The 22,192-nt window shown below is 45.9% G+C and overlaps 3 protein-coding genes across 9 annotated transcripts in view; all 3 read right to left on the minus strand.

The window, feature by feature from the left end:
• Positions 1–6,957, minus strand: part of tbc1d1 (TBC1 (tre-2/USP6, BUB2, cdc16) domain family, member 1) — a 35,406-nt gene extending 28,449 nt beyond the window's left edge. For 4 of the 6 annotated variants that reach the window (XM_048996090.1, XM_048996092.1, XM_048996091.1 and 1 more), the window contains exons 1-3: positions 6,804–6,957; positions 6,202–6,391; positions 5,207–5,740 (exon numbers count right to left, since the gene is read on the minus strand). In XM_048996090.1, coding sequence (XP_048852047.1) covers positions 5,207–5,713 — 507 coding nt within the window. In that variant the 5' untranslated portion in view covers positions 5,714–5,740; positions 6,202–6,391; positions 6,804–6,957. Of the gene's footprint in view, positions 1–1,898; positions 2,567–5,206; positions 5,741–6,201; positions 6,652–6,803 lie in introns of those variants that run through there. The other 2 variants (XM_048996089.1, XM_048996093.1) reach the window with 2 other exon arrangements.
• Positions 6,958–7,200: 243 nt separating this feature from the next.
• pgm2 (phosphoglucomutase 2) lies at positions 7,201–19,461 on the minus strand. The gene is made up of 13 exons (XM_048996124.1): positions 19,276–19,461; positions 17,707–17,874; positions 16,987–17,178; positions 15,368–15,451; positions 14,994–15,187; positions 14,614–14,803; positions 13,909–14,006; positions 12,831–13,011; positions 11,868–11,961; positions 9,747–9,876; positions 9,292–9,481; positions 8,853–8,986; positions 7,201–8,387 (listed from the first exon to the last, which is right to left on the minus strand). The coding sequence occupies exons 1-13, from the start codon at positions 19,330–19,332 to the stop codon at positions 8,240–8,242; spliced, it is 1,860 nt and encodes a 619-aa protein (XP_048852081.1). The 5' UTR covers positions 19,333–19,461; the 3' UTR covers positions 7,201–8,239.
• A 1,373-nt stretch (positions 19,462–20,834) lies between these two features.
• LOC125720590 (thymosin beta-15A-like) lies at positions 20,835–22,023 on the minus strand. Of its 2 annotated transcripts, none has more exons than XM_048996179.1 (3): positions 21,865–22,023; positions 21,397–21,506; positions 20,835–21,096 (listed from the first exon to the last, which is right to left on the minus strand). In XM_048996179.1, exons 2-3 carry the CDS (start codon positions 21,494–21,496, stop codon positions 21,062–21,064), a joined length of 135 nt encoding a protein of 44 aa, XP_048852136.1. In that variant the 5' UTR covers positions 21,497–21,506; positions 21,865–22,023; the 3' UTR covers positions 20,835–21,061. The 2 variants fall into 2 exon arrangements, with proteins under 2 accessions (XP_048852136.1, XP_048852135.1); XM_048996178.1 differs by having other exon boundaries at positions 21,857–22,008.
• Positions 22,024–22,192: the final 169 nt, after the last annotated feature.

Here is a 22,192-nt window from a genome sequence, read left to right on the forward strand (position 1 = left end):
ATAACCTATACCAAGCCTAAGTGTACTAGCAGTGATTAATATGAAAGAGCACTGTGACAGATCTGTGTTATTTCTCTTTCTGCTTGTTTCCCCTGTGTTGCATACTGCTTTGTTCCCTGTGATGGATCAGGGTTTCTGTATAACTTGGAGCGGGATGACCCCCGTCATCTATACCCCTGCCCACACATAACCCCCAGGCACCACAAACTTTTCACCAAATTTGTACTTGGTCCGTATTTATTGTCTTTTATATACCGCTTACACATCACAAGTCTTGTATTTGCACAGCTCAGAGAGTGGCAAACGGTCTCGTCCTGCTGTCACGTACAATAACAATTAAAGAACTAAGAACTGGAGGTCGAATACGCTGCACAGACACGCGCAAATCACGCTGCAGCTTCCTTCTGTGTATTAAACTGGCAACCTGCGGAGAGAAGGCTTTGCGCACCGGCTTCCAGTTAACGGCGCTCAGCACCTCTCAGTGCCGGTAAAGTCATGACGCCGCTCTGAGAGCCTCCCCTGAGAGATGGCCGAGATAGATGAGTTCCTCCATCGGGCGGCCTTTACATCTGCGCTCGCAAAACGCAACATGTAGCGACCGAGCACAAACCGCGCCGATCCCGCGTGACGCCGACAGATTCAGACCAAATGTTTGTGGAACTTTCTTCCCGGTGCCAATGCTTTCAGTGGAAATGTTTTTAAATTATATTGGCGCAAGGCTCTCAGGTTCATAAAAACATAAGCAATTATCCACACACAGAGCCCGTGTTGGGAAAACCAAAGAACCGTTTCTGCAAGATCCTCATTTATTTTCCTTTGCAAATAAAATGTATTAGCTTTTTTTGGCATGTCAGAGGGTCAGCAGTTTTCCAGGTGCTTAATAAAATGTAGTTTTCACATTTAAATGTTTAGGCCTAACTAGACCTATGATGTAATAAACGGTTAAAATTTCAGTGCGACGATAAAGCAAAATCAACATGTTTTGAACAACGGCAGGGCTTGCAATTGATGAAGGCGAATCGGTAATCTCTTTCCTTCATCTTAATTGATTAAAGTTGGTCATTAGACTACACCAGACATCGACACTGAGATTGGTTACGTTTCACATCATAAGCTGATCTTGGCTGTACCAGTGCTGGTTCATTATAAATACAATTCTCTCTGATACCCGCTGCAAATAACACAACCAATACGTGGACATTAAATTATGATTAATACTTCCAGATTAAAATCTCCGGGACGATTTAACGCGTGCTGCCAAAAAAAGGAATGCCCTAGCTACGGGTTAAATATATTTTCCTATAATTTACATACATTATGGAGAGTCGCGCGCGCGACCACAAGTGTGTGTGCACATACTAGGGCAGCACGCGTCACGTGAAGCTCACCTGTCCGCGCGACTTGCACGTAAACCCAGCGCGAGACTATCGTGCAACTGCTCCACGGCAGCATTAATGCAATGGAACCGTGACCGACGTTAGTGAAAACTTTCACTCTGAGCCAGTACGTGTGTAGTTCAACACCAGCATCCGTCCCAAAGCCCCCTGAGAATCCACACTTACCTCTGAAACTAATGCGCACTTTTAGGGTACATTTAGGACTTGGAGAATACCGGGCAAATGAAACGACCATCACTAACAACGCCTGAGATGTGCTCTGCGTTTATATGGAATGTAACTTTCAGTAACTCACTGTTAACACTATGCTGCTCATCTATTAAACAAAAAGGCCGTCGTTACCACCATAACAATGTAAAACGTTCACTTTTAAAACTACTCCCGCATCTTATTGCGAGTTACCTGCCGTTTGTATACTGAGGAAGACAAAAACGGGGAAGTGGGAAGCCCCGAAGTGCTCACAAAAGGACCGCGCTATGCCGATCTGGCGGCGGCGCTCACCCCGTGCTGCTCTCTCCTGCCATCCCGTTTCAGGAGGTTCAGCTTCTGCAGCCGTGATTTCATTACCGCGGCCGCCGACTTTCCCCTCGCCGCTCCCGTACGGTGCAGGGCGCCAGTCCGAACGCCTTCTTCTGGCAGCCGGGGAGTCGCAGCGCCCGGCCCAACAGCGGCACCACGCAGCCGCGAAACGCTCAGCTGGCTGCACACCGGGAAGAGGCGGCTCCCCAGTAGGGAGAGCGCGGGCAGCGACGGCGCCAAAAGGGGCTCCGAGCCCCCCGCTGAAAAAGTACCGTCTGCTGTCGTCCCAAACACAATTTTATTCCCAATAATAGTTAAAAAGCGGGCCCTCTGTTCATTAAAGTGATATCAGCTGGAAACCTGAGGTTTCTGAACTAAACTGAGCTGAAGAAAGCCCATTAGAAAAAATATTTAGACCTCCAAACTTTTTTTTTGTTAGTCCACCGTCTTTTTCGGGGGATTCTGCTAAAATAGGGCTGGGAATGCGGACACCTAAAAGCACGAGTAATGTGTTGATTTATTTCTCATTTATTTTTAACGACTGTGGGATCCCCTTACAACTTCTAATGCTGCCGATAAAAAAACCACCAAACTATTACGGCCAGAGGCTGCATTTTTAGTTAATACTCCGAACTTCCACCTAGAGGCACAAACTGCCATGCTTTAATAGTGCCATCCAGCGTCGCTTCGCAGCACGACGCTATTCCCCTCCTGCTCAGGTTTACTACAGACAAAGAAAATGTGGTTTTTAGTAAATTCATATCAAATAAAGAAGGTTGTTTCACTTCTGATTTTGTCCCCTTACTTTCATAGTCACGGTAGGCTATATTTACGCATCTGTAAACAAACCGCTAAAGTAACACCAGTGCGGAAATATTGATGTACATTAAATCAACTGCTTCTCTATTAAGAGTTGTGTATTTCCAGCCAAAAAGCGCGTTATGGTGCCTGTACCTTGCTTTGTCCCTTAAAATTCTTTTTAAAAGACCTTTTTTTTTGCTATTTGGAAGGGGGTTTCTCATGATTAATAACTTAGATACCTGCACAGAATTGCCCTTGCCGCAAATTAATAAGAACAACAGAAAAGAAGATACTAGTTTGTTCCTCATTCCAGCAGTCACAACAACAATACAAACATAGAAAACGTGCTTTGCGTGTACAGATCAAATAACATACACACAATGCAGCAGCAGGTTTCCCAAAGGACTACAGTATCTAAGTGCTCTGTCTGAGGGGACTGCGCTACCAGTCATTCCACCCACAGGAAAGCAGATCTATTGCTTACTCTCAGACATACTCAGGTGACCTACCTTCACCTGATCACCCAGGGTGTCTGCTAAGGGGAGGATTCCCACAATGCTTTGCGTCAAAGGGGGGGCGGGCAAGCACGGTTGAGTGTCATAAAGCAACACGACACCATCAAAAGGGCAGGCGGGAGTATGTGGCAACTTCAAAGGGACACGGGGAGGCATGGTCAAATGAGCGTGTGCTTGTGATTTGCGGTTTCAGTATTAATAACCATCCATCCACCCTCTAACCTCTTATTGTGGTCAGGGCCCAGAAGGGACTGGAGCCTATCCCAGGCCCTGGGCACCCTGGACAGAATGCCGAGTTCAGTATTAATATGTCATGATTTAATGCTTACAATGTGTGTTGTCTACACTTTGGTGCTTTAGGATACGGAATTTACTTTGTACACTTTGCCCAGTGAACTACTCACACCCAGATTACAGGAAGCATTGCAGTTTCAGTTTTCTACTGCCTATGACTGACACAGGCCTGCAGGAAATGGTCTCCATGACGACTAAAAATTTACATCCTGTCTGAAGACGTATAGACAAATGCAAAAAAAAAAAAAAAAAACTCCACTCGTCCAAAACACACACAGTGTCACCGCCGTTATAAATGTACTTTTGAGCTGTTCCTTTTAGCCACAAATAAGCCTAAAACAGTCAGTCAAGCTATCGATGCTGTAAAAATACCGCAGAATCTGATGCTGGTGTCGCCTTCTGAGAGCGTGTCCATAGGAATATCTCCTGGGTTTGCAGTGACCTCTGGACCCAGTGTGCCATCCGTGACATGGATTTATGGGTCCAGCTGGCATTCCGCTGGGACCACTGGGAAGCATGTCCCTCATAGCGACGTGGGGGCCAACGCAAGTGCCCCTGGATATCGTATCACAATGCCAGATATCAAAACAAATGCTTATGAGGTCACCATAGAGAAGCAGTGGGCTTTTTATAGGCGCACAACGGCGACAGGCTGGGCAGCAAGCAAGCGAGCTTCTGGATCCATTCCTCCTTTCTTGGTCAAGGTCTCCCTCCATGATCCCTTCCCAAATCCTCCCAACCCCCCCCACCCCACCCCGCCGACCATCAATTCAACTTAGGGTCTGTGAAACCTGATCATGCTGTGGCACAGTCCTGACAGCTGATTGTGTCAGACAAATTGCATTGTGGATGTTTTCTTCTCTCCAGTTGCCGGGGAGATGAAAACAAGCCCCGCGATCTGGACTTGACCAGGAGACACTATAACCAGCCTGAATGCAAACCACTGGACCTAATCACCTTTATAATACCTAAGGAGAAGAGGCGTATAAAGGGGTGGAGGCACAAGGGCACTGATCCCAGCTGAAAGCTGATTGGCTCCTGGAGTACCCTCTCCGCTGTCACTCACATAATCAGAACATTTCATTGGCTAATGATAAGGTTGGCCCTTTTGTATGAATTATACCCCTCACCTTAAAAAAATGCTAGAATCGCCCATGCTCAGGAGTGTGACTTCTCCTGATTCTATATTTCCATCCTTCACCTTTACACCTTAACGCCTCAGCCATCACATAGGGTTGGCCTATTGGCTTAAGCAGCTTCAGAGATCTTTGCGCGCCTGCACAGTGTGCTCCACATTCAGCATTTGAACGCTGACACATTTCCGGATGAGCGTGACGGAGTTAGCATCCTTGGTCTAGAGACAGAAACACCTGGACCTGATCTGTCAACCCTGAGGGTCTCAGCAAGGGGTAAGCAAGCCTGATCCTGGAGTACCACTGTCCAGCGGGGTTTTCTATCCTACCCGATGAGTTACGATCTGTGTGAGGTCAGGTGTGGTTCATCAGGGACCCGGTGGGATGGGAAACTTGCTGGATGTCAGCACTCGAGGATGAGGGTCGCCTACCCCTACCCTAAGCCGACCACTCTGTGCTGTTCTTCCTCTGTTTTACAGGCAACACGCCTAGCTGCAGGCCATCTGGGTAGCATTTCTGTGTCGCTGTTAGACCGGCTCTTCCTCACCTTGCTGTGGTCCTCACAGCGCAGCACGTGACAGGTGCTCCTGGACTGCTCGCGGGCCAAACAACCAAAGTAGCTCGGTTCCTGACTGTTGTGGATCAGCTTGTGGATGTGATGGGGCCGGTACTCAAACAGCACGGTGTGGTGCAGGGGGTCCCAAACCTTCTGAGGAGCCGTGTCCAGGCAGCAGCGCACGGCAGAGCCCGAAATCCGCAGACACACGGGCAGGTCCCGGAAGGCGCAGATGCTGGTGTTGGTACTGCCTCTGTCTTTCTCGAGGTCCTGAGGTCTGCGGATCTCTGCCACTATCCAGGGCAGCATGGTCATTGTGGTGAGTGGGTGTACGGAGAGGGAGCCGACCAGCTGAAGCCTGTACTGGACCTCCTCGTCCCCGTCCTCCAGCCCACCCTGTGGCAGTTGAGCATGAAGGAAGTATCTGTCTGTTTGACTGCCGACTTGCTCCTGCTTCGAGTCCGATTTGCGTTTCACCTCAAAATATAATCCCTCCATATGTTTAGGAGTTCTTCTTAGAGCAATCTGGACAGAATTGGGGTTAAGGATTACTTTAAATTGCCTTTAAACTCCTTTAAATTCAAAATAACGTCATTTTTTTTATCTATAAAAGAGAATTAAACACAACGTGACAAGTTGTCAGCGAACAGGTAGTATGTTATGTGGTTTAATCGGGTGTAGTTAATTTCAGTTACTTCCTGTCGAATAGGTTTCACACGCGCCTACTAAGCCGTCTCACAAGTACACTTTTATTTAATTTCTGTTTTTTTTTTTTTTATAAATGAAAAGTGCTCCGGCGGGCTGCAAGGTCAGGGGCGACACGTAGTCCGGCTACGTGTCGCCACATCCGTTTTTCAAAACATTATTCGCATAAAGGAAAAAATCTTATTTTTATCCCTTAATTTAAACTGACGACAACCGCTAACTTAGATCTTGTATATCAACGCTAAAATTAAAGAGCAAAGAAGATCATGCAAATCACTCACCGACTCCACTGTACTTCTGCACACGGTGCATAATCGGACCTTCTCTTCCAAAATGCACGGACCGCGGCCGCCGTAAGCCGACCATATGGCAGGCGGTACCGACCCAACTTCGCTTAAGGGCTGCTTGTCCCCATACTGAGCCGGTGCTGCGGGACTGAGACAGAGGCGAGCAGCGTCCCGCTAGGAAGCGCTCCGATGATGACAGACAAGGAAATGAAACTCAGTCATCAAATCAACAGTTATGAGACCGTATTTTGCAGTTTCAATACATGCACATACTGTAGACTACATCAGAATAGGTGGTCATCGGTCCCATTAAACAGAAACGTTATTGACTTTTGCAAATGAGCAGCATAAAGAGAAGAAAGACGGAATCAAATAACTTATTAACGCCATCTGAATAATTGCGAAATGCTCACTGCATTGACAACCCATAAAAGTAACAGTACTTTAGAAAAAAATAGCCCAGGTAAGCTGAAACGGAAATACCTTTTTTATTTTATTTTTTTTTACTTTTTACTGCATTTGGATCAAACGGATCTCGATGTTCTTATTTACAGTCCTGCCACCGGCATGGCATGTAAAGTCTACGGCATCTTTACCTTACGGACACCGGCTGGTTTCTCTTCAAACCCGGCCGGCTCCCCTTGCACGTCCTTCGGATCGTCAGCTAACAGCGCCGCATTGTACCCCCGCCCTTCTCACAGACCGCAACGGGCCGCCTCTAAAATAGGTGACCAAGCCGCCCCGGACTGCGAGAGCCGCTATAAATAGCCAGCCGGAGACCTGCGGACAGTCTCTTTACAAGCCCTATGAATGATCACATTTCGTCTTTCTCTTCTGCAATTACTGCAGGTTCATCAAATTATTTGGTCACGTCCTAAAATTCTTGTAATTTGATGGAAGCTGGAAATTGCGTACGCTTGAGGTTCAATTTCAAAACACATTTTAATTTAATTCGGCCCAAAACATAGAAAAGAAAACATAAGGTACTTTGCATTGATATCAGTATCGTTTATTTATTAAATGAAGTACACGCCAATAAAAGTAAATGTATAACAAAATACAAATTCGAGGTAATATTACCACTAGCTTTCACTTTATTACAGTATATCTATGAGAATTTCTACAAAAACTACTCAAACGAAGCGATTGTTTTTGGAATTACAGTTGTGTCTTGTACTGCGGACAGGATTAAGCGGCTGCATATCTCAATCATAACTATTCCATACAAGCTTTACATTTAAAATGCCTTTTAACACTTTTCTGGGAAGATACATCTGTAGCAACACTTTAATCAGCAGGACGCACTGTATGTCCTTCCTAATATGATTCTTACCGTAAGTATTACTGCCACCTGGCGATAGATATTTTAAAGTAGGGAATGACTGAATAGGGGGTGTAGATAGTTTATGGTAAACAGGTTAGTGTTAAACACTAACCTCAGGTAACACTGGGTTAGTGTTAATCAGCCATGTCTGAAATTCATTACAAAATCATTTCAATGCATACAAGAAACGTGCTTATACAGAGGATTGAAAATTAATGCTTTATTTTTTTTTTTTACCAACAGTTAAGCGATTTATAGAGATCATCTTTGATGGAGTGTGTCATGTCCATACGGTTCCTTTGCGGACTCTACGCACTTTCCAGCATGGCTACCACGTGACACACTTGAAAAGTATGCAAACAATTAACGGTTAGGTTCCTCGTTCGATCAGAGTTATACAGTAACAACACTGAAGGTATCGACTCCTTAACGGTGCATCTTCTTACAAGGCTCTTAAACAGGAGCTAAAACTTGGTTTAGTAAAGGTTAAAAGATTCTCTTACGCAAATAAACAGAGTAGCAAAGGCTTTATTCACAAATATGAGTGTTTACACTAAATCGATGCTCTACTTTATTGATTTTTGCCTCATCTAACTCCAAGATCAGAAAACAAAATGAAAATCAGCTGCAGTTACAATCCCTGGTTATCAATTAGTCACAATATAAAACTTTCTGGGATTTTAGGAATGTCGATTACCAGCTCATTTCTTAACCATCACAGGGAACGCTAACAGCATGGAGAGGGGAATTCTGCTGCTGCAGCCTTGGTGACAGTTTGTTCTTTTCTGGCTCAAAGAAAAAATTCACAATGGCGTCCACCAAGTCACCCAGCTCGTCCTTCAGCTGTTTCAAATCGCTGCAACAAAAAGTATGCGGAGTCTGTTAGACTGGATGTCGACGGTACGCTCAGCACAATTCAATGGAATAACAGGAAATATCCATCCATCCATCCATCCATCCATGGTTATGAGGGGTCCAGGCAGCACAGAGCATGCACGCGCACACACACACACACACACACACACACACACACACACACACACAGTTCCTTGGGAAATTCAGACATTGATTAGCCAACTACAGGTGTGAGACAACCATGTATGTAACGAATGCTTACATTTTTTAGTATAACATTTGATTTTACAGAATTAAATTAAATCACTTCTCCATGTTCAATTCCCCCTAACAAGTATTTCAAACTACTTACTCTACTTTAATATTTAGACGATCCAATATAGACTGTAAATCTTTGACTCCGGCGCCACCTAGTGGAATTTCTTAAGAATTACATTTATGTCCAAGTGACGAGTGTTCAGCCCACCTGTTTCCGGGTGCGGCACAAAGTTCAGCGTAGTACTTGATCTTAGGCTCAGTGCCACTGGTCCTCATGGTTGCCACCCCACCGTTGGAGAAGCTGAACGTGATCATCTGACTGCTCTTGCTAATCGGGAGCACCTGGTGAGACAGATTTAAAGATAAAACAGATTTTAAAATAAATTCACTTCTAGTTTATATGCAGCTGATCCATCATCTATACCATTTATTTACATTTATTTAGCAGATACGTACATTCAAAACAATGTACAACTGAGGAACATTTTGGAGTCAGAAAGAAGGGTTTAAGGCCTTGCTTAGGAGTCCTGAATTCCTGAACCACTCATGGGATTCGAACCTATGACCTTCTGCACATGGACACACATCTCTAACCTATTAAGCTACACATAAGTGTTGTAATTTGATAGAATTGCATGAAATCGTACCGCCTTCTTATCGGGCTGGCTGCTATCATAGCCCGTGGTGAGGTCACGCACGCCGGACACAGTAAATTTCCCACATGATTTGGGGTAGGTGTCCTTCCCGTCGTAGTTACGGAGACGCTCGAAAAGCTGCCGGATGGTGTCCTGGTCGTGGCAGATGAAGTAGGAGTTGCTGGTGATGTGATGTCCGTACCTGGAGGGGGCAGACGGGCAAAGAGAAAAAACATCAGGCTGAAAAACAGATGCCTGGGGGGGGAGGGGACTTTACAGGCAGTAACTGTACCTCACCAGAAACCTGCAAGGGAGGTTCAGTTATTCATGGAAAATGTGGGCACCAGTTAGGCCACGGTTTTAGGGGAACAGCGCAGCCACAGAAACCAGCAATCTCCACTGGAGCGGCGGCGGGTAAGTAGGGCAGCGGAGAGGGCAGCGGAGAGGGCAGCGGAGAGGGCACCCACTTCTCGTAGATGGTGTCCAGCTGTTGGGTGAGCGTGCTGCCTTGGGCACAGAGGTAGGAGGCGCACTCGGCGACGATGGCTGCTGCGCTCACGCCGTCTTTGTCCAGCACTGCCGGGCTGCACATGTAACCTATGGGAGACGCAAGAAGATCCTCAACGGCCGAAAATAGGAAAACCATAAAGCAAGAACAAATATATGGATGCCTTTAGGCAGAACAGCGATACTCGATATACATCACGGTTTATTCTACTAATCAGAATCAGTCCTACTGGCCAAGTAAAGTGACACGAGGAATTCGACTTAACGTTTCGCTCCAGTACAAACAAGACAATTAGCACTAGATAAATAAAACACAAGAGGAAATAGAGGCATGAGGTAATCCTAAAAACCCTACTGCAATACGGTAAATAGTAATTATATATATTCTAGATGTCTGTACAAATTAGCTGTGACCAAAGTGAGACAAGTCATTAAATAGTGAGATTTCTTAATGGCTGTGCAACATTCAGCATTAACAAAAAATTGGAATACAGCAAGACACTACGAATTACAATTTCACAGTGTAGCTGAGGCAGACTTCTCACATTAAGTCAGAAAGGGCATTAACTAGAGATTTCAGATTGTTATGCAGTGTACATAGTACTGCTTATATTGCTAATCCCGTCACACTAAGCACTAAACATAATGAACAATGAGGGAGGATAAATGTTTCGTTTAAAGTGAAAACCACATGTAGGATGTCAAACACGCACTGAAACAGTGTGGTCAAAACAGAATGCAAATATAGGAATTCCCTCGCCCATTTGCAAATATACAACTACAGCTGTTCCGCACAGGCATTCCCTTCATTCCAAACAGTTTCAAAATAAAGACTAAAATAAACGCCTATATGTGCTTCGCACGGGTCAAATAAAGCAGCAACAACATAATTATATCTCACTCCACTGTGTCCGTCAAACACTTTCGTCGGTTCGCTAGTTTTGCATAAACAAAATGTTCATGAAGAAAAAAAAACCCCACCAAATTCTAAACCAAAACAACAGAAGCCTGACAACCATGGAAAGTGTGCAAGTAAATTACGATCTTTTTAACCTGCGAGTCATTTAGCAATTCTGCGCAACATCATGACCAAAGCTCTCACGTTGTTTACAGACTGGAAGGAATACTATTGGTTACTTTCAGAAGTGAGAGAGACCTGATTTTATCGCACAATAGCAGCATATTGATATAAATGGTGGAGTGTCATCTTACCATCTTCTTTGGTAACATGTATTGATATGCTGCAAGAATTCTATATACAGTCCTACACTTGCTGAAATGGTCATTCTGGTCCAGCTCAACAGATGCTCCCCCGCTCAGCCATCTCAGAATTGAATCATTTTGTGGCATCTTGTTTGCTTCTGGACCAGTATGAAAGATCCAAAGTGCTAGATCATATAGTTCAGGAGTTACACCGGCTTGAAATTCAATGAGACTTTCCCTCTGTTTGCAAAAATGCTTGGTTGGCCATTTTCAGAAGCCAGTTCCTTTGTGGCGCTAACATTCACCAGCATGCGTTGGAGCACGTAACCCAACTTGAGATGAAAGATTCTCTCTCTAAATCGGTCAGGAGGCCCAGAATCTTCAGCGGTAGTAAAAAAAAAAATATCGCCATTTTCACCGTGACATTTGAAAGCTCTAGGTTCCCTTTACAACATATAAATGAAAAACCGAACGGTATTTTCTTTAAGGATTTTACTTTTGTTTTAAGGGTTTTATTGACAATTTGAAGCTCAATAGAACCCTGTAAAAGGCAATCTAGTACTTACAAATGGCGTACTGAAAGTGACAATACTTTGCACAATCACCCCGGCCTGGTGGGGTGACAGACGGCCTGGTTCAGCTATCAGAAGGCTCCCATACACTAATGGAGGTCACAGATAGAATCCACCAGCAGGTCACATGACTATGGACTATGGAATGCTGGGTAACCCCTTGTGGTTATGACTGTTGCCCCTCAAGTTAATATCCAAGTACAAGTACCTTATCATAATCACTCACCTTTTGGCTGTTTAACATGAGACACACAACAGTAAAAAAGCACAAGGCTCCCCGCTAAAGTCGGGCCGTGGTGGATGTACCTATAGCCTCTTCGAAGGCAAACAGCACTGTCTTGCTGTTCTCCAGGAGCTGCTTGGCTCGGTTCCCCATCCACTTAAAACCGGTCAAGGTTTCCTGGCGAAAGGTAAAAATGACGCAACTTAGAGACCGAGCAGGCAGATATGGGACGGCCAAGAACCAAGGCACTGACTGCCAGTTTATCATCAACAGGTGAACCCACTCAAGAAGCCTACGTGCAGGGGGGTGGGACAACGGGGGGGGCGATTCTGAGAAGCTTATATGGGACTGGTAACTATCTTGATATCTTGGATTCCTTTGCCAAGCTAGGCGATATCTCCCTGCCATGTTACGGGTTATCCATGCAACACAACGACCAAGAGGAGCGTTTAAGATTTCACGATTCTCAAAATTTTTAACTCTAAAAAATAACCCTTTGATGACAGCATTGCAGACTCGTCATTCTTTCAACCAGCTTCCAGATGTAGCCTCCTGGAACGTTTCTCCATCAGTCCTGAAGGAGTTTCCACAAGTTCTGGGCACAAGTTGGTTACTTTGCTCTTACTCTTCAATCCAACGCATTCCAACCCAGCTCAGGTCGGGGGGGGGAGTGTGGGGGCCGGGTCATCTATCACAGCACTCCATCTCTTTCCTTCTTCATAAGATGATACAGTTCTTTCATAACCTCAAGGTGTGCTGAGGGTCATTATCTTGTTGAAAAACAACTGGTTTCCAGTTGGTGCGTCCAGATTTTTAACTATTAGGGTATGCTATTTGTTTTGGGGGCTACGAAAAGCTGACTCTCCTACGTTCAGTTAGATGGGACACCCAGATACACCTCGAGTCACTCGGCAGGGTTACCAGCTTTCCGTTTACGCAAGATAAACCCGTTACTCGCTCCACTGCTTGAGCGATTCTGCTGACTGGGCGTTTCCCCGAATCCCGCAGCAGCACGCTGAGGCCTCCTGGGGGCCGCGGGCTCGTACCTCGAAGTGGAACCCTTCCTTGAGCGCTAGGGCTCGCAGGATCTTGGAGGAAACCGTGCTGGACAGCATGTAGATGTTCTTGACTGCCGCGGTTTCCGGGTTCTTCAGCTTCCAGCAGCGGAACAGCCACCAGCCCAGCAGGGCGCCCAGTTCGTTGCCGGAAAAGACCCGCCACTTGCCGCTGGCCCGAAAACAAGTGGGGAGGCACACGTTTCACTTCACTTACGCCTACAACATTTTAGAGGATTTAGAAGGGTTTCCAAAGAACAATGATGCACTGGCAGAGACTGCACTCAGGTGGTCATGGGGGAGGGGGGGGGCAGAAAGGGATTTTAACCCATGTTTCATACACAAACATAGGTGGGAGCGACAGGCGGGAGACCCTCCACAAGATAATCCTCTGTTGACGTTAAACGCAGTACCAGTCAAAAGTCTGGGCACACCTACTGAAAATCAGTTATTTTTCAACAAGACGACGGCCATGAGCACACCTCCAGGTTATGAAAGATCTGCATCATCTTGTCAACACTGAAAGAGATGGAGTGCTGTGACAGATGACCCGGCCCCCCGCACTCACCCCCGACCTAAACCCTACAGAGCTGGGTTGGGATGAGTTGGATTGAAGAGTAAGAGTAAAGTAGCCAAGATGTGCCCAGAACTTGTGGAAACTCCTTCAGGACTGTCTGAGAAGCTTTCTACTCATCTGCTTCATCTGGAAGCTGGTTGAAAAAATTACGAGTCAGCGATATGTCATTAAAGCAAAAGGTGGCTATTTTGAAGAATCTAAAATTTGAAAATGTTGAGATGTTGAACACTTGTTGATTATTTGATATGCATTACTTCCTTGCTTCGAGGCCTTTTATTATAAGGTGATTAACACAGCTAAAATAGAGAAATGCATTACAAGCAGATGCGTCCGGACTTTTGACTGGTGCCGAAGCTGTAAAGATCGTGAATGGGTTAAATAAAAACAGAGGTTGCGGGACTTTGGACAAAAGCGCCTAGGAAGATGGGAAGACAGTGGAAGGGATCAGAGGGACCTGCGTTCTCCTGGGAGACTCCGAGCGGAGGATCTCACCTCTGCTGCTTTTCAGCCACAGCCAGGCGATCGGCGTCGGGGTCATTAGCCAGAATCACGGTGGCTCCCTCTTTATCGGCCAGCTCGAAGGACAGGGTCTGCCAGGGACAGGACAGACACAGAGCGGCTCTCTCAGGGGCATGTGGCGCTCAATATGGCTGCTTCGGTGTTCTGCAGTCTCAGGACGACTAGCATCACACACAGACTGGATATAGGTGACCTACACTAGGCAATATGCGAAAACAACAGAACTATCTGGTTTTATCAAAAGAAAAAGATACTTTAAAAGTGCCATCAACATTTACTTAAATTTATTTGATGCTTTTATTCAATAAACAGGAGAGGGAAGGATTACAACTTAGGCATGCTCCCTAGGATTAGAACCCATGACCTTTGCATCATTAGTGCAATTCTGTACTCGTTGAGCTACAGAAATGAACAGCAAAGAGAATGAGCAGAGGTGGAAAGTTCAGGTCCAAGAAGTACAAATCCGGACCAAGGTTTTGTTTCAGCCAACCAGTTAAGTATAAAGAGTCACAGTCACAAAGTACTTATGTGGCTGGTTGAAACAAAACCCTAGTCTGTATTTTTACTTCATGGACCTGAACTGTCCAAAAAGAAAGGCTGCGACGGCGATCAGCATCATAAAGACAAAACCCCTCATCTCCATGGAAACCAGGCCTAAGCTCAGTGCTCCGCACCTACCAGGACACCCTCTCCTTCCTCTGGGTTGGGGTACTTCACTGTGGGAAACTCGGGGTCGGGGTCCTTCTGCTCCTCCACCGGCAGGGGAGGTGGGAGGTCGAAGGCCTTAAATGCAGACTGCACGAATGCGTGGCCGACGCCGTGGACGGAGGTGTGGACAAACTTCAGCTTGGAGCTCTTGTTAGTATCTCTGGAGGGGGGGGGGGGGGCAGGACGGGACAGCACCGTTAAGTCTACCTGCGACAGGTCAAACCCGCCAGCAGCTCACAGGCACTGAATTCAGGAAGACCTGCAGTGTTTCCCAGTAAAACTACAAGCTCACAGGCTTCCGCATGGAGGGAGAGCACTGGCTGCTTAACCTATCCGTACTGGGGCCCCACCTGTGGAAGCAGAGCTCCCGAATGGTCTCGAAGTACTCCCGGCTGATCTCCTCATTCCGGTCCCGCAGCAGAGGGCTCTGCTTGACCAGCTGCTCATCCCAGGACTTGTCCCAGGGTTCCAGGTTCTGCTCGATGTACCTGGAGATCTCCTTATCATGCGGCGGGATGATCTGGGCGCCGTTCTCCCAGTAAACCTACCAGAAAAGGCCCACAGAAGATGCATCTTGGGGAGGGGGCAGCATTCACATCGCAAGGTCACTGAATGGTGACGGTAATGAGCCCGTCTGTCCATGCATGTGGTCTGTGTGCTACGAGTTGAATATGGTAACGCATGTCAGTAAAATAGCTCTTACGAGCAGGGCGGAGTGAGCTACCTTGTAGCCATTGTCCTCTTTGGGGTTGTGAGAAGCTGTCACCATGATCCCAGCACAAAGGCCCAGATGAGACACCGTAAAAGGCTGAATAGATGGTGGGGGGTGCGGGGGGGGAATATATAAACATTTTAATATCTGCAGGAAAAAGAAAAACAACCGACCAACAACCAGGCACACTTTACTGCACAGGTTTACCCAGGCTAAACCCCAGGGGCCCCCAACCAGTCGACAACTACACTGTTTCAGGAGAGAGTAAGGGGGCCTCTGACAGCTCAGATAGTCTAGGGGCTTCGGACCATGTTAATGTGTCTCTGACGAAGGAGGTAAGCTATCCAAACAACATCAAGGCCAAAAGGAGAAAAAACATAGTTACAAAACAGTAACCCCTAAATCCGGGCCACGTGACCACATGAGCAATGTGTGACTGGCAGCATGGCCTCGCCGGATTGGTCCATATATGCGAATATCTGGCATAAGGCCCAGACCAGAAAAGGGACAGGACAGCAAGGCAAGAGTACAGAGAGTTTGGCGATGTTTTGCCCAGGCAGGAAGTGAGTCACTGTACTCAGCAGTATTTGGGTAGCCAGGGAAACGGGGAGAACGATGTACACAGGCTCAGGAAAGTATGTGGAGCCCTCAGTCAGAGAAATGAAAGCTAGAGAAAGCAGAAAATCATCTGGCTCACAGAAGAACGTAGTGGCAGGACGAGGGCAGTGGCTGCCGTCTGCACTGTCAGAAAACAATGGAACCAATTTGTACCTTTGTTGTCACGGGGGTTGTACCCTCAAGGGTAAATGTACCTTTAGATACAGAAATGGACTATGAGGGACATTTTATGTACCACTGGGGGTACATTAATGCTGTTTGTACTTTGGAGATGTTCCTCAGAGTCCACTTCTGTACCTTACATTGGACTAAAAAGGTACATTTACCTACAGCTAGGGCACAACTGGCAGACCACTGAGGGTACAGCCCCACTGACAAGCTATGGTACAAATTTTCTGACAGTGTGGGTTCTAGTTCTATTCGCCAGTATAGTTGAGCACGTCAGCTCAGGAGCGCCAAGAAAGGGCATACAATTCTGCAGGAGTCCCAACCCTGAGGCTAGATGATACTGATCACCAGTCTGAAAATGTAGGTGTCAAACCATCACTGTTTTACAGTGTTATGAGATACATGCTTGGTTTGCCTCTCAGGCCTCATCCAAGGTGTTGGGAAACTACAGAATTTAAAATCAATCGCACATACAGACGGCGCACGTGAACATCACCACTGGACACAACCAATAAGGGCACTGCAAGCATGCATACATAAACAGTATACACTGCAGTGAACTTACTGCTCTCCAGTGAATCACTGTAATGTGTGGTTCAGTTTCTTGGAAGGGAATGTTAACAGAGCAACATTTATGGTGAAAATATTAGGAAAATGCATCAACTAAATAAGCCAATTTCAGGTTTGTGTTTCGTAATATACATGAAAGAGCGTTTGGGCCAGTGTTAATTCTGCAAAATTACCATAAATAATTTCCACATCCACCCATGTGCCGATACAGTAAATGAACAGGGATCTATTTCCTGTCTAGCGACAAACAGACAGCATCCAGCCGTGGGCATTACCACAAAGGGTGTGGGCGTGATGTCACCGAAGAGGTAGACCGGGACTCCTTGGCTGATCATGACGGCAGCGGCCAGGGTGGCAAACCTCTTACTGCAGCCCCCGCTAGAAGGGTGTGCCCGGGCATCATACCCAATCACAACTCCCCGATCCTTCAGGTCTGGGAAGCTCTTCTCCAGATACCTACAGAACCCCTGGAAGGACAGTGTGATCACAGTACATTGTGTCGTTACAGGAAGACGTCAATAGACAGGGCTGCCAGACTTCTAATGGTGAAGGTAACACAGCATCATTAGGTAAACTTCACAAGCTACACATGTAGAGGTATTTGCCATATAAACAAACATATAGCGCACCACTGCTCAGCCTTGTAGAGACAGGACAGGTCCCACCGCACCCACAGGAAACCCTGAGGTGTTTTCTAATACCAAGAATACAAAGACCGTACTTGTGGTCTTGGCAAGACCAGTCTCACTAACTTGCCTCCCAAGATCAAACTCGGGGAATCATGCGATTGGTCTCGTTCGGCAAGGATGCAACTAATGTATCCTTGATATTTGGGGTGGAACAAGACCAGCATGCGGGGATTTTTACATTCATCTGAATTACTGTTCTTGAGTATTGCAAATGATCTTCAGTAATGGAAGATAACGTAAAATGGGTATGCGAGGATGCAAGTACGTTCATGTACACATATTGAGAAATACCCCTGGTTTTCTTACCTGGGTGGTCTGGATGATGGTGAGGTCATTCATGCAGGAGATACCGGGTCCCATGGCGGCCCGGAGGCCGGCCGTCCCAAACTCCATGCGAGCCCCGAAGCACTGTCGCAGCTTCTCCTTTGCACCCTCTGCCTGCATACTCCGTACCGCAGACAGCGTCTTTGGGTTCTGCAATCAGAGAGCAACACAGCGCAAGCAATTAGAAGAGAGAATAAGTAAGGGTATCTGCACCGATATATAAGCACCACTCTTTGGAGAAAAGCAAGCACTTCGACAGTTGTTCCTTAACACACAATGATTCATGCAGAACATCGTATCGTATTGGAAATGCACTTGAGTTAAAATTTGATATTGCACGTGACTTAATTGTTCCGCAAACCCCAGAGAGATGGTCAGATTTATAGCTCGGGGTTTTGTAAACACTCGGTTTCACGATTGTTTACACGTCTTTGTTGTTCCGCCACGTAACAAAGTACTCAAGTCAAGAGAAAGAGCAGGTGTCAGTAGCGTCAAGGGAGGATTTTACATGTAATAAACTGTACGAATGCAATACAGCACGGACGGAGTACTGATCGCACGATTAATTAATTAAGATCCTTATGAGTCGACTTATCTAAGCCCACGTGAGCCTCCGCCATGCCAAGCGGCTAATCTGCTTAGTTTTCCATGGTTCTTTCACTTCATCTCCTTTCATCACGGTTTTTATAATCAGTGTGGAGAAAGTCACGTGACAACCTGCTGCATTCTCCCCACCCCCCGGGTTTAGCGTCGATAAGCTGAATTACAATTTAGATGCGCAAGACTCCCACTTAGAAAATAACAAGCAGAGCTGTTTAATTGTCAGTTTTCCCTGCTTTCTGTGCAGATTTATACGTATTACTCATACACTTTGCCTCAAGCGGGTGGCGCTGGCGGTGATGCTCGCCTAGGACGCCACGCCGGTTAGGACCGGTACTGTACAGAGATCCGTGTCGCCTGCTTTTAAGTACAGTAAAGTATGCAAGTAAACAGAATACAAAGAAATCACTTCAATAAAATGCGAATGACTTAATGGTAACAAGTCTAGTCTAGTATCTAATCCATAAACAATGTGGCAAGGCGTGTTACTGAACGTGAAATTTCCGGTGACTGTACGTTACACTAGTTAAGTACCCTTTCTAAGGCTAATTTTCATTTTCCAGCTAGCTGCTGGTTACACTGGGAGCCCGTGGGACTGATCTGAGACCAGAGACGGAAAATGTGAACTTTCCCTTAGGAAGCATTTGCATCCTGACAAGCGAGGGCGGCTGCAGGGACAGGCAGGCATATATATCAAGTTTCATGATTCTTTTGTAATGTTATGTAAGCGAAAAGTTAATATCCGGGTGATGTCCCTTATTTCCTGTCATGAAAGCATTTAACTGTACGAAGTGCACCCGCACAGTGTTAAATATTGCACGTTCCGGCATCGATGTAAATGGACAGATAACACTTTGACTTCCTATTCTCTCCGACACGAGTTGTCACTTCACTGGGAAAATAACAAGATGGGCAAAATATAGATACTGCATATAAATCCCGAAGTCTCACCTTGTCCAGTCGCAGCCATTCCTTAATCTCATGATCCAAGCTGACGTCCTTCTCCATGTCCCCCCCGCTCCTCAAATAGCTGTATATAAACGTGATAAAGAATAGACTAGAATCCTTTCCACCTCGAATGAACTTGCGGCCGTAACGTGGCTGCGAACTAAACGCTGGGGGACGTGACGTGACGTGACGCCGCCGCCCAGACCGGCACCCGCCCTGCGGGGGGAGGCGTGACAAGCATGCCGAAATTTACGTGCGCACTTCTTCTTCTTCTGTGCACCCAACAAATGAGTCAGATATCGGAAATACTTAATGAAATTATGAAATGGTATGATGAATATCAATAAATTCCCTGCTCAGTAACTATAAAGTGAAATACATGAGGAGGTGGGTCTCATTTAGTAAGTGAGCGTTTGCTGCTGTGCACAGACAGCTAGAGGGGACTTCTCAGGAAAATGTTTTACATCTAATTTAAAAATACGCCGACGGTTCGTCTGCACGGAGGCGCATTGCATTAAAAGATAGACACCTTATCTCAGTAATACATACAAATATAATATACCAGTACATACAAATATATTTTTTCATTTTCATGAAACATGGACATTTCTCACGAATTCCAAAAAAACTAAATTAAATCCAGCACAGCAGTGTTTAGTCTTCCAATCTCCATCATAGCTGCATGTGTGACCAGTTATTCTGACGGTAAAGACGGGAATGAGGTTCACAGCCTTGTTGCACATCTAGGTAGCATTTTTTTGTCATCACTCATAGGGATACGATCGCAGTGCACCCTGAGGAGTGACGACCTGCAATTGCTTGGTGGTTTATGCTAGTCTTTGTCCATGGGCGACACCTGACACTCCTTAAAAATCCTCCAAATCTTTCAAGGTCCCATAGCACATCCAGTACTACGGAGATTCATGGGGGGGCATGAAGCATTGGTTTTTAAATGATTTTGCAGACATGCAAACCCACAGGTCAGCTTAGTATGGGATCCTTGTCATTAATGCATTCACCCATAGTGCATTGCAACAGGCTTTAGTCACCAATAAACAATACCAGCTACTGGCCCCTCCCACAAGCGGGAAACCATGTGCTGAGGCCTTTGGCCTCACCTGAAGCTTATCTACAACTCAAGTTACACAACTATTATTGCAAGAGTAAGTTACTCCATAGCCATACAAACACCAGTAGAGCAGTCCAGCACTAAAGGCCAGTTCCATGGAATTACAAAAAGCCCCAATTCAAGGACAGAGGCACTACCTAGATGTAGGACTTTCCATAGCATACAGAATGGGACTAGTCGAAGGCAGGGCATGAGTGCGGGATGATCCAAGCTAGTCCGTGTGAAGAGCACACTACTTTATCACTAGCCACCTGATGAGCTAGAGAGGTAGCACAGCCAATTAAAACCCCAGCACAAGGCCTGAAGCATAGTTGCCTAAAGGTACAAACACCATTTCATCATTGAAGACGTCATCTACACAGTTCAAGAACCAGAGGGGAACAAAGACTACACCCAATCACATTTAGCACTACAGAGAAAAAAAAGACACGAGTAATCTTCAGGGAGTTTTATTCAGTGCACTTCGCAATTTGTACAAACTGACAGGTTGTCAAGCATTGTGTGTCACTTGTGGGAATCTAGCAGACCACAAGCCTTATTCCGTTACGGAATAAAGCAATGCAAAGAATCTAGATTCCCCGTGTGCCGCATTTGTGAGCCGAGGGGTCGATTCATGCTCCAGACGTGTGCGGTGGAGAACGAATCCGCGTTTCCGACAGCCTAAGACGTCAAGGTTTTCTTCTCCTGTTGAATCGCTGCGGAGGTAAGGCACAAAAGACGCGGTTACACGGGCATACTAATAAATCAATCTGCATTGGGGCAGTCCCCGGGCTGTTAGAGGGCAGCGGGGTGACACGCCCTCCCATACATTCAGCCAAAGCCAAAGCAGACGCAGCCGTAATCTGGACTCAGAATCAGAGACTCAAGGTTCTGGGAAAGGAGATTCCAATCAGCATTAACACCAGGCAATGCGTCGGAGCAAGCAGCAGCCATCCCCCGTGGAAGCGGAGCCCAAAAAGCGCCCAGTTTTACATAACCGTCTGTCGGCTACTCACTCTCATTTGAAGGGAGCGTATTCTTTTCCTCGGTCTTCGTCTTCTTCAGTTTGCTTTTGTCAAATTGTTGGATCTCGCTGACATTGGGTTTATCTGCCATCGTGTAATTACTGTTAAAAATAAAAAAAACAAAAACCCTCACTACCAACAGAATTAGAAATTGCCATCATTCCCAGAACTCTGCTGCACACCGCGATTAGCAGAATGGGGGAAGCATCACTAATTCGTTTCAATTAAACATAAAATAAAGATCTCCCCAGACTAATGCCAATGAGGAGAAAAAAAAAGCAGGAAAAACGGCACCTGGAGCACGTGTAACACCTTAGGAAAAAAAAGGCACGACACAGCAAAACTAACGCCTTCCAATATACGAATTAACCTCGTATATGTGAGGAAGTTATACTGCATAAAAAAAAACAATTTCAACATACATCAAAAAAGGGAAGTGAGAGATTTTTACCAGACTACCTTGCCGCCTTGTCCAGACACCAGCTCCCGATCAGCGTTCAGAACAATAGAGGTACCGCCTTTGCGCTGCGCAAGCTTTTTATTCTGGATTCTAGTGACGTCACACGGTAATTTAACGGGGGTTCTGGATGGCCTGTATACGGAGCTGCTGGTACATAATATTAAGCATTTATCTGGCATATTTATGACTATCTCTGTCAATTTCCATTTAATCGTATCGTTCGGGACATTGTAAATAATTATGATGAGCGCATTTACAAAATCAATTTATATACCCAAGTTTAAATTTGAATGCACAGCAATAATCCTGGATTTTATATTCTGCTCT

The sequence above is a fragment of the Brienomyrus brachyistius genome, chromosome 25, assembly GCF_023856365.1.
Source record: "Brienomyrus brachyistius isolate T26 chromosome 25, BBRACH_0.4, whole genome shotgun sequence".
NCBI lineage: Eukaryota > Metazoa > Chordata > Actinopteri > Osteoglossiformes > Mormyridae > Brienomyrus > Brienomyrus brachyistius.

Bases quoted from the DNA above. Each gene is read 5' to 3' on its own strand.
- pgm2 (XM_048996124.1), bottom strand. From the start codon at position 19,332: ATGGAGAAGGACGTCAGCTTGGATCATGAGATTAAGGAATGGCTGCGA. The intron at 11,962-12,830 runs GTACGAGCCCGC...ACCTTTCGCCAG, and splicing joins AGGAAGGGTTCCACTTCGAG to GAAACCTTGACCGGTTTTAA. The intron at 9,877-11,867 runs GTACATCCACCA...CGTCTCCCATAG, and splicing joins TGCCTTCGAAGAGGCTATAG to GTTACATGTGCAGCCCGGCA.
- LOC125720590 (XM_048996179.1), bottom strand. From the start codon at position 21,496: ATGGCAGATAAACCCAATGTCAGCGAGATCCAACAATTTGACAAAAGC. The intron at 21,097-21,396 runs GTGAGTAGCCGA...TTACCTCCGCAG, and splicing joins TACGCTCCCTTCAAATGAGA to CGATTCAACAGGAGAAGAAA.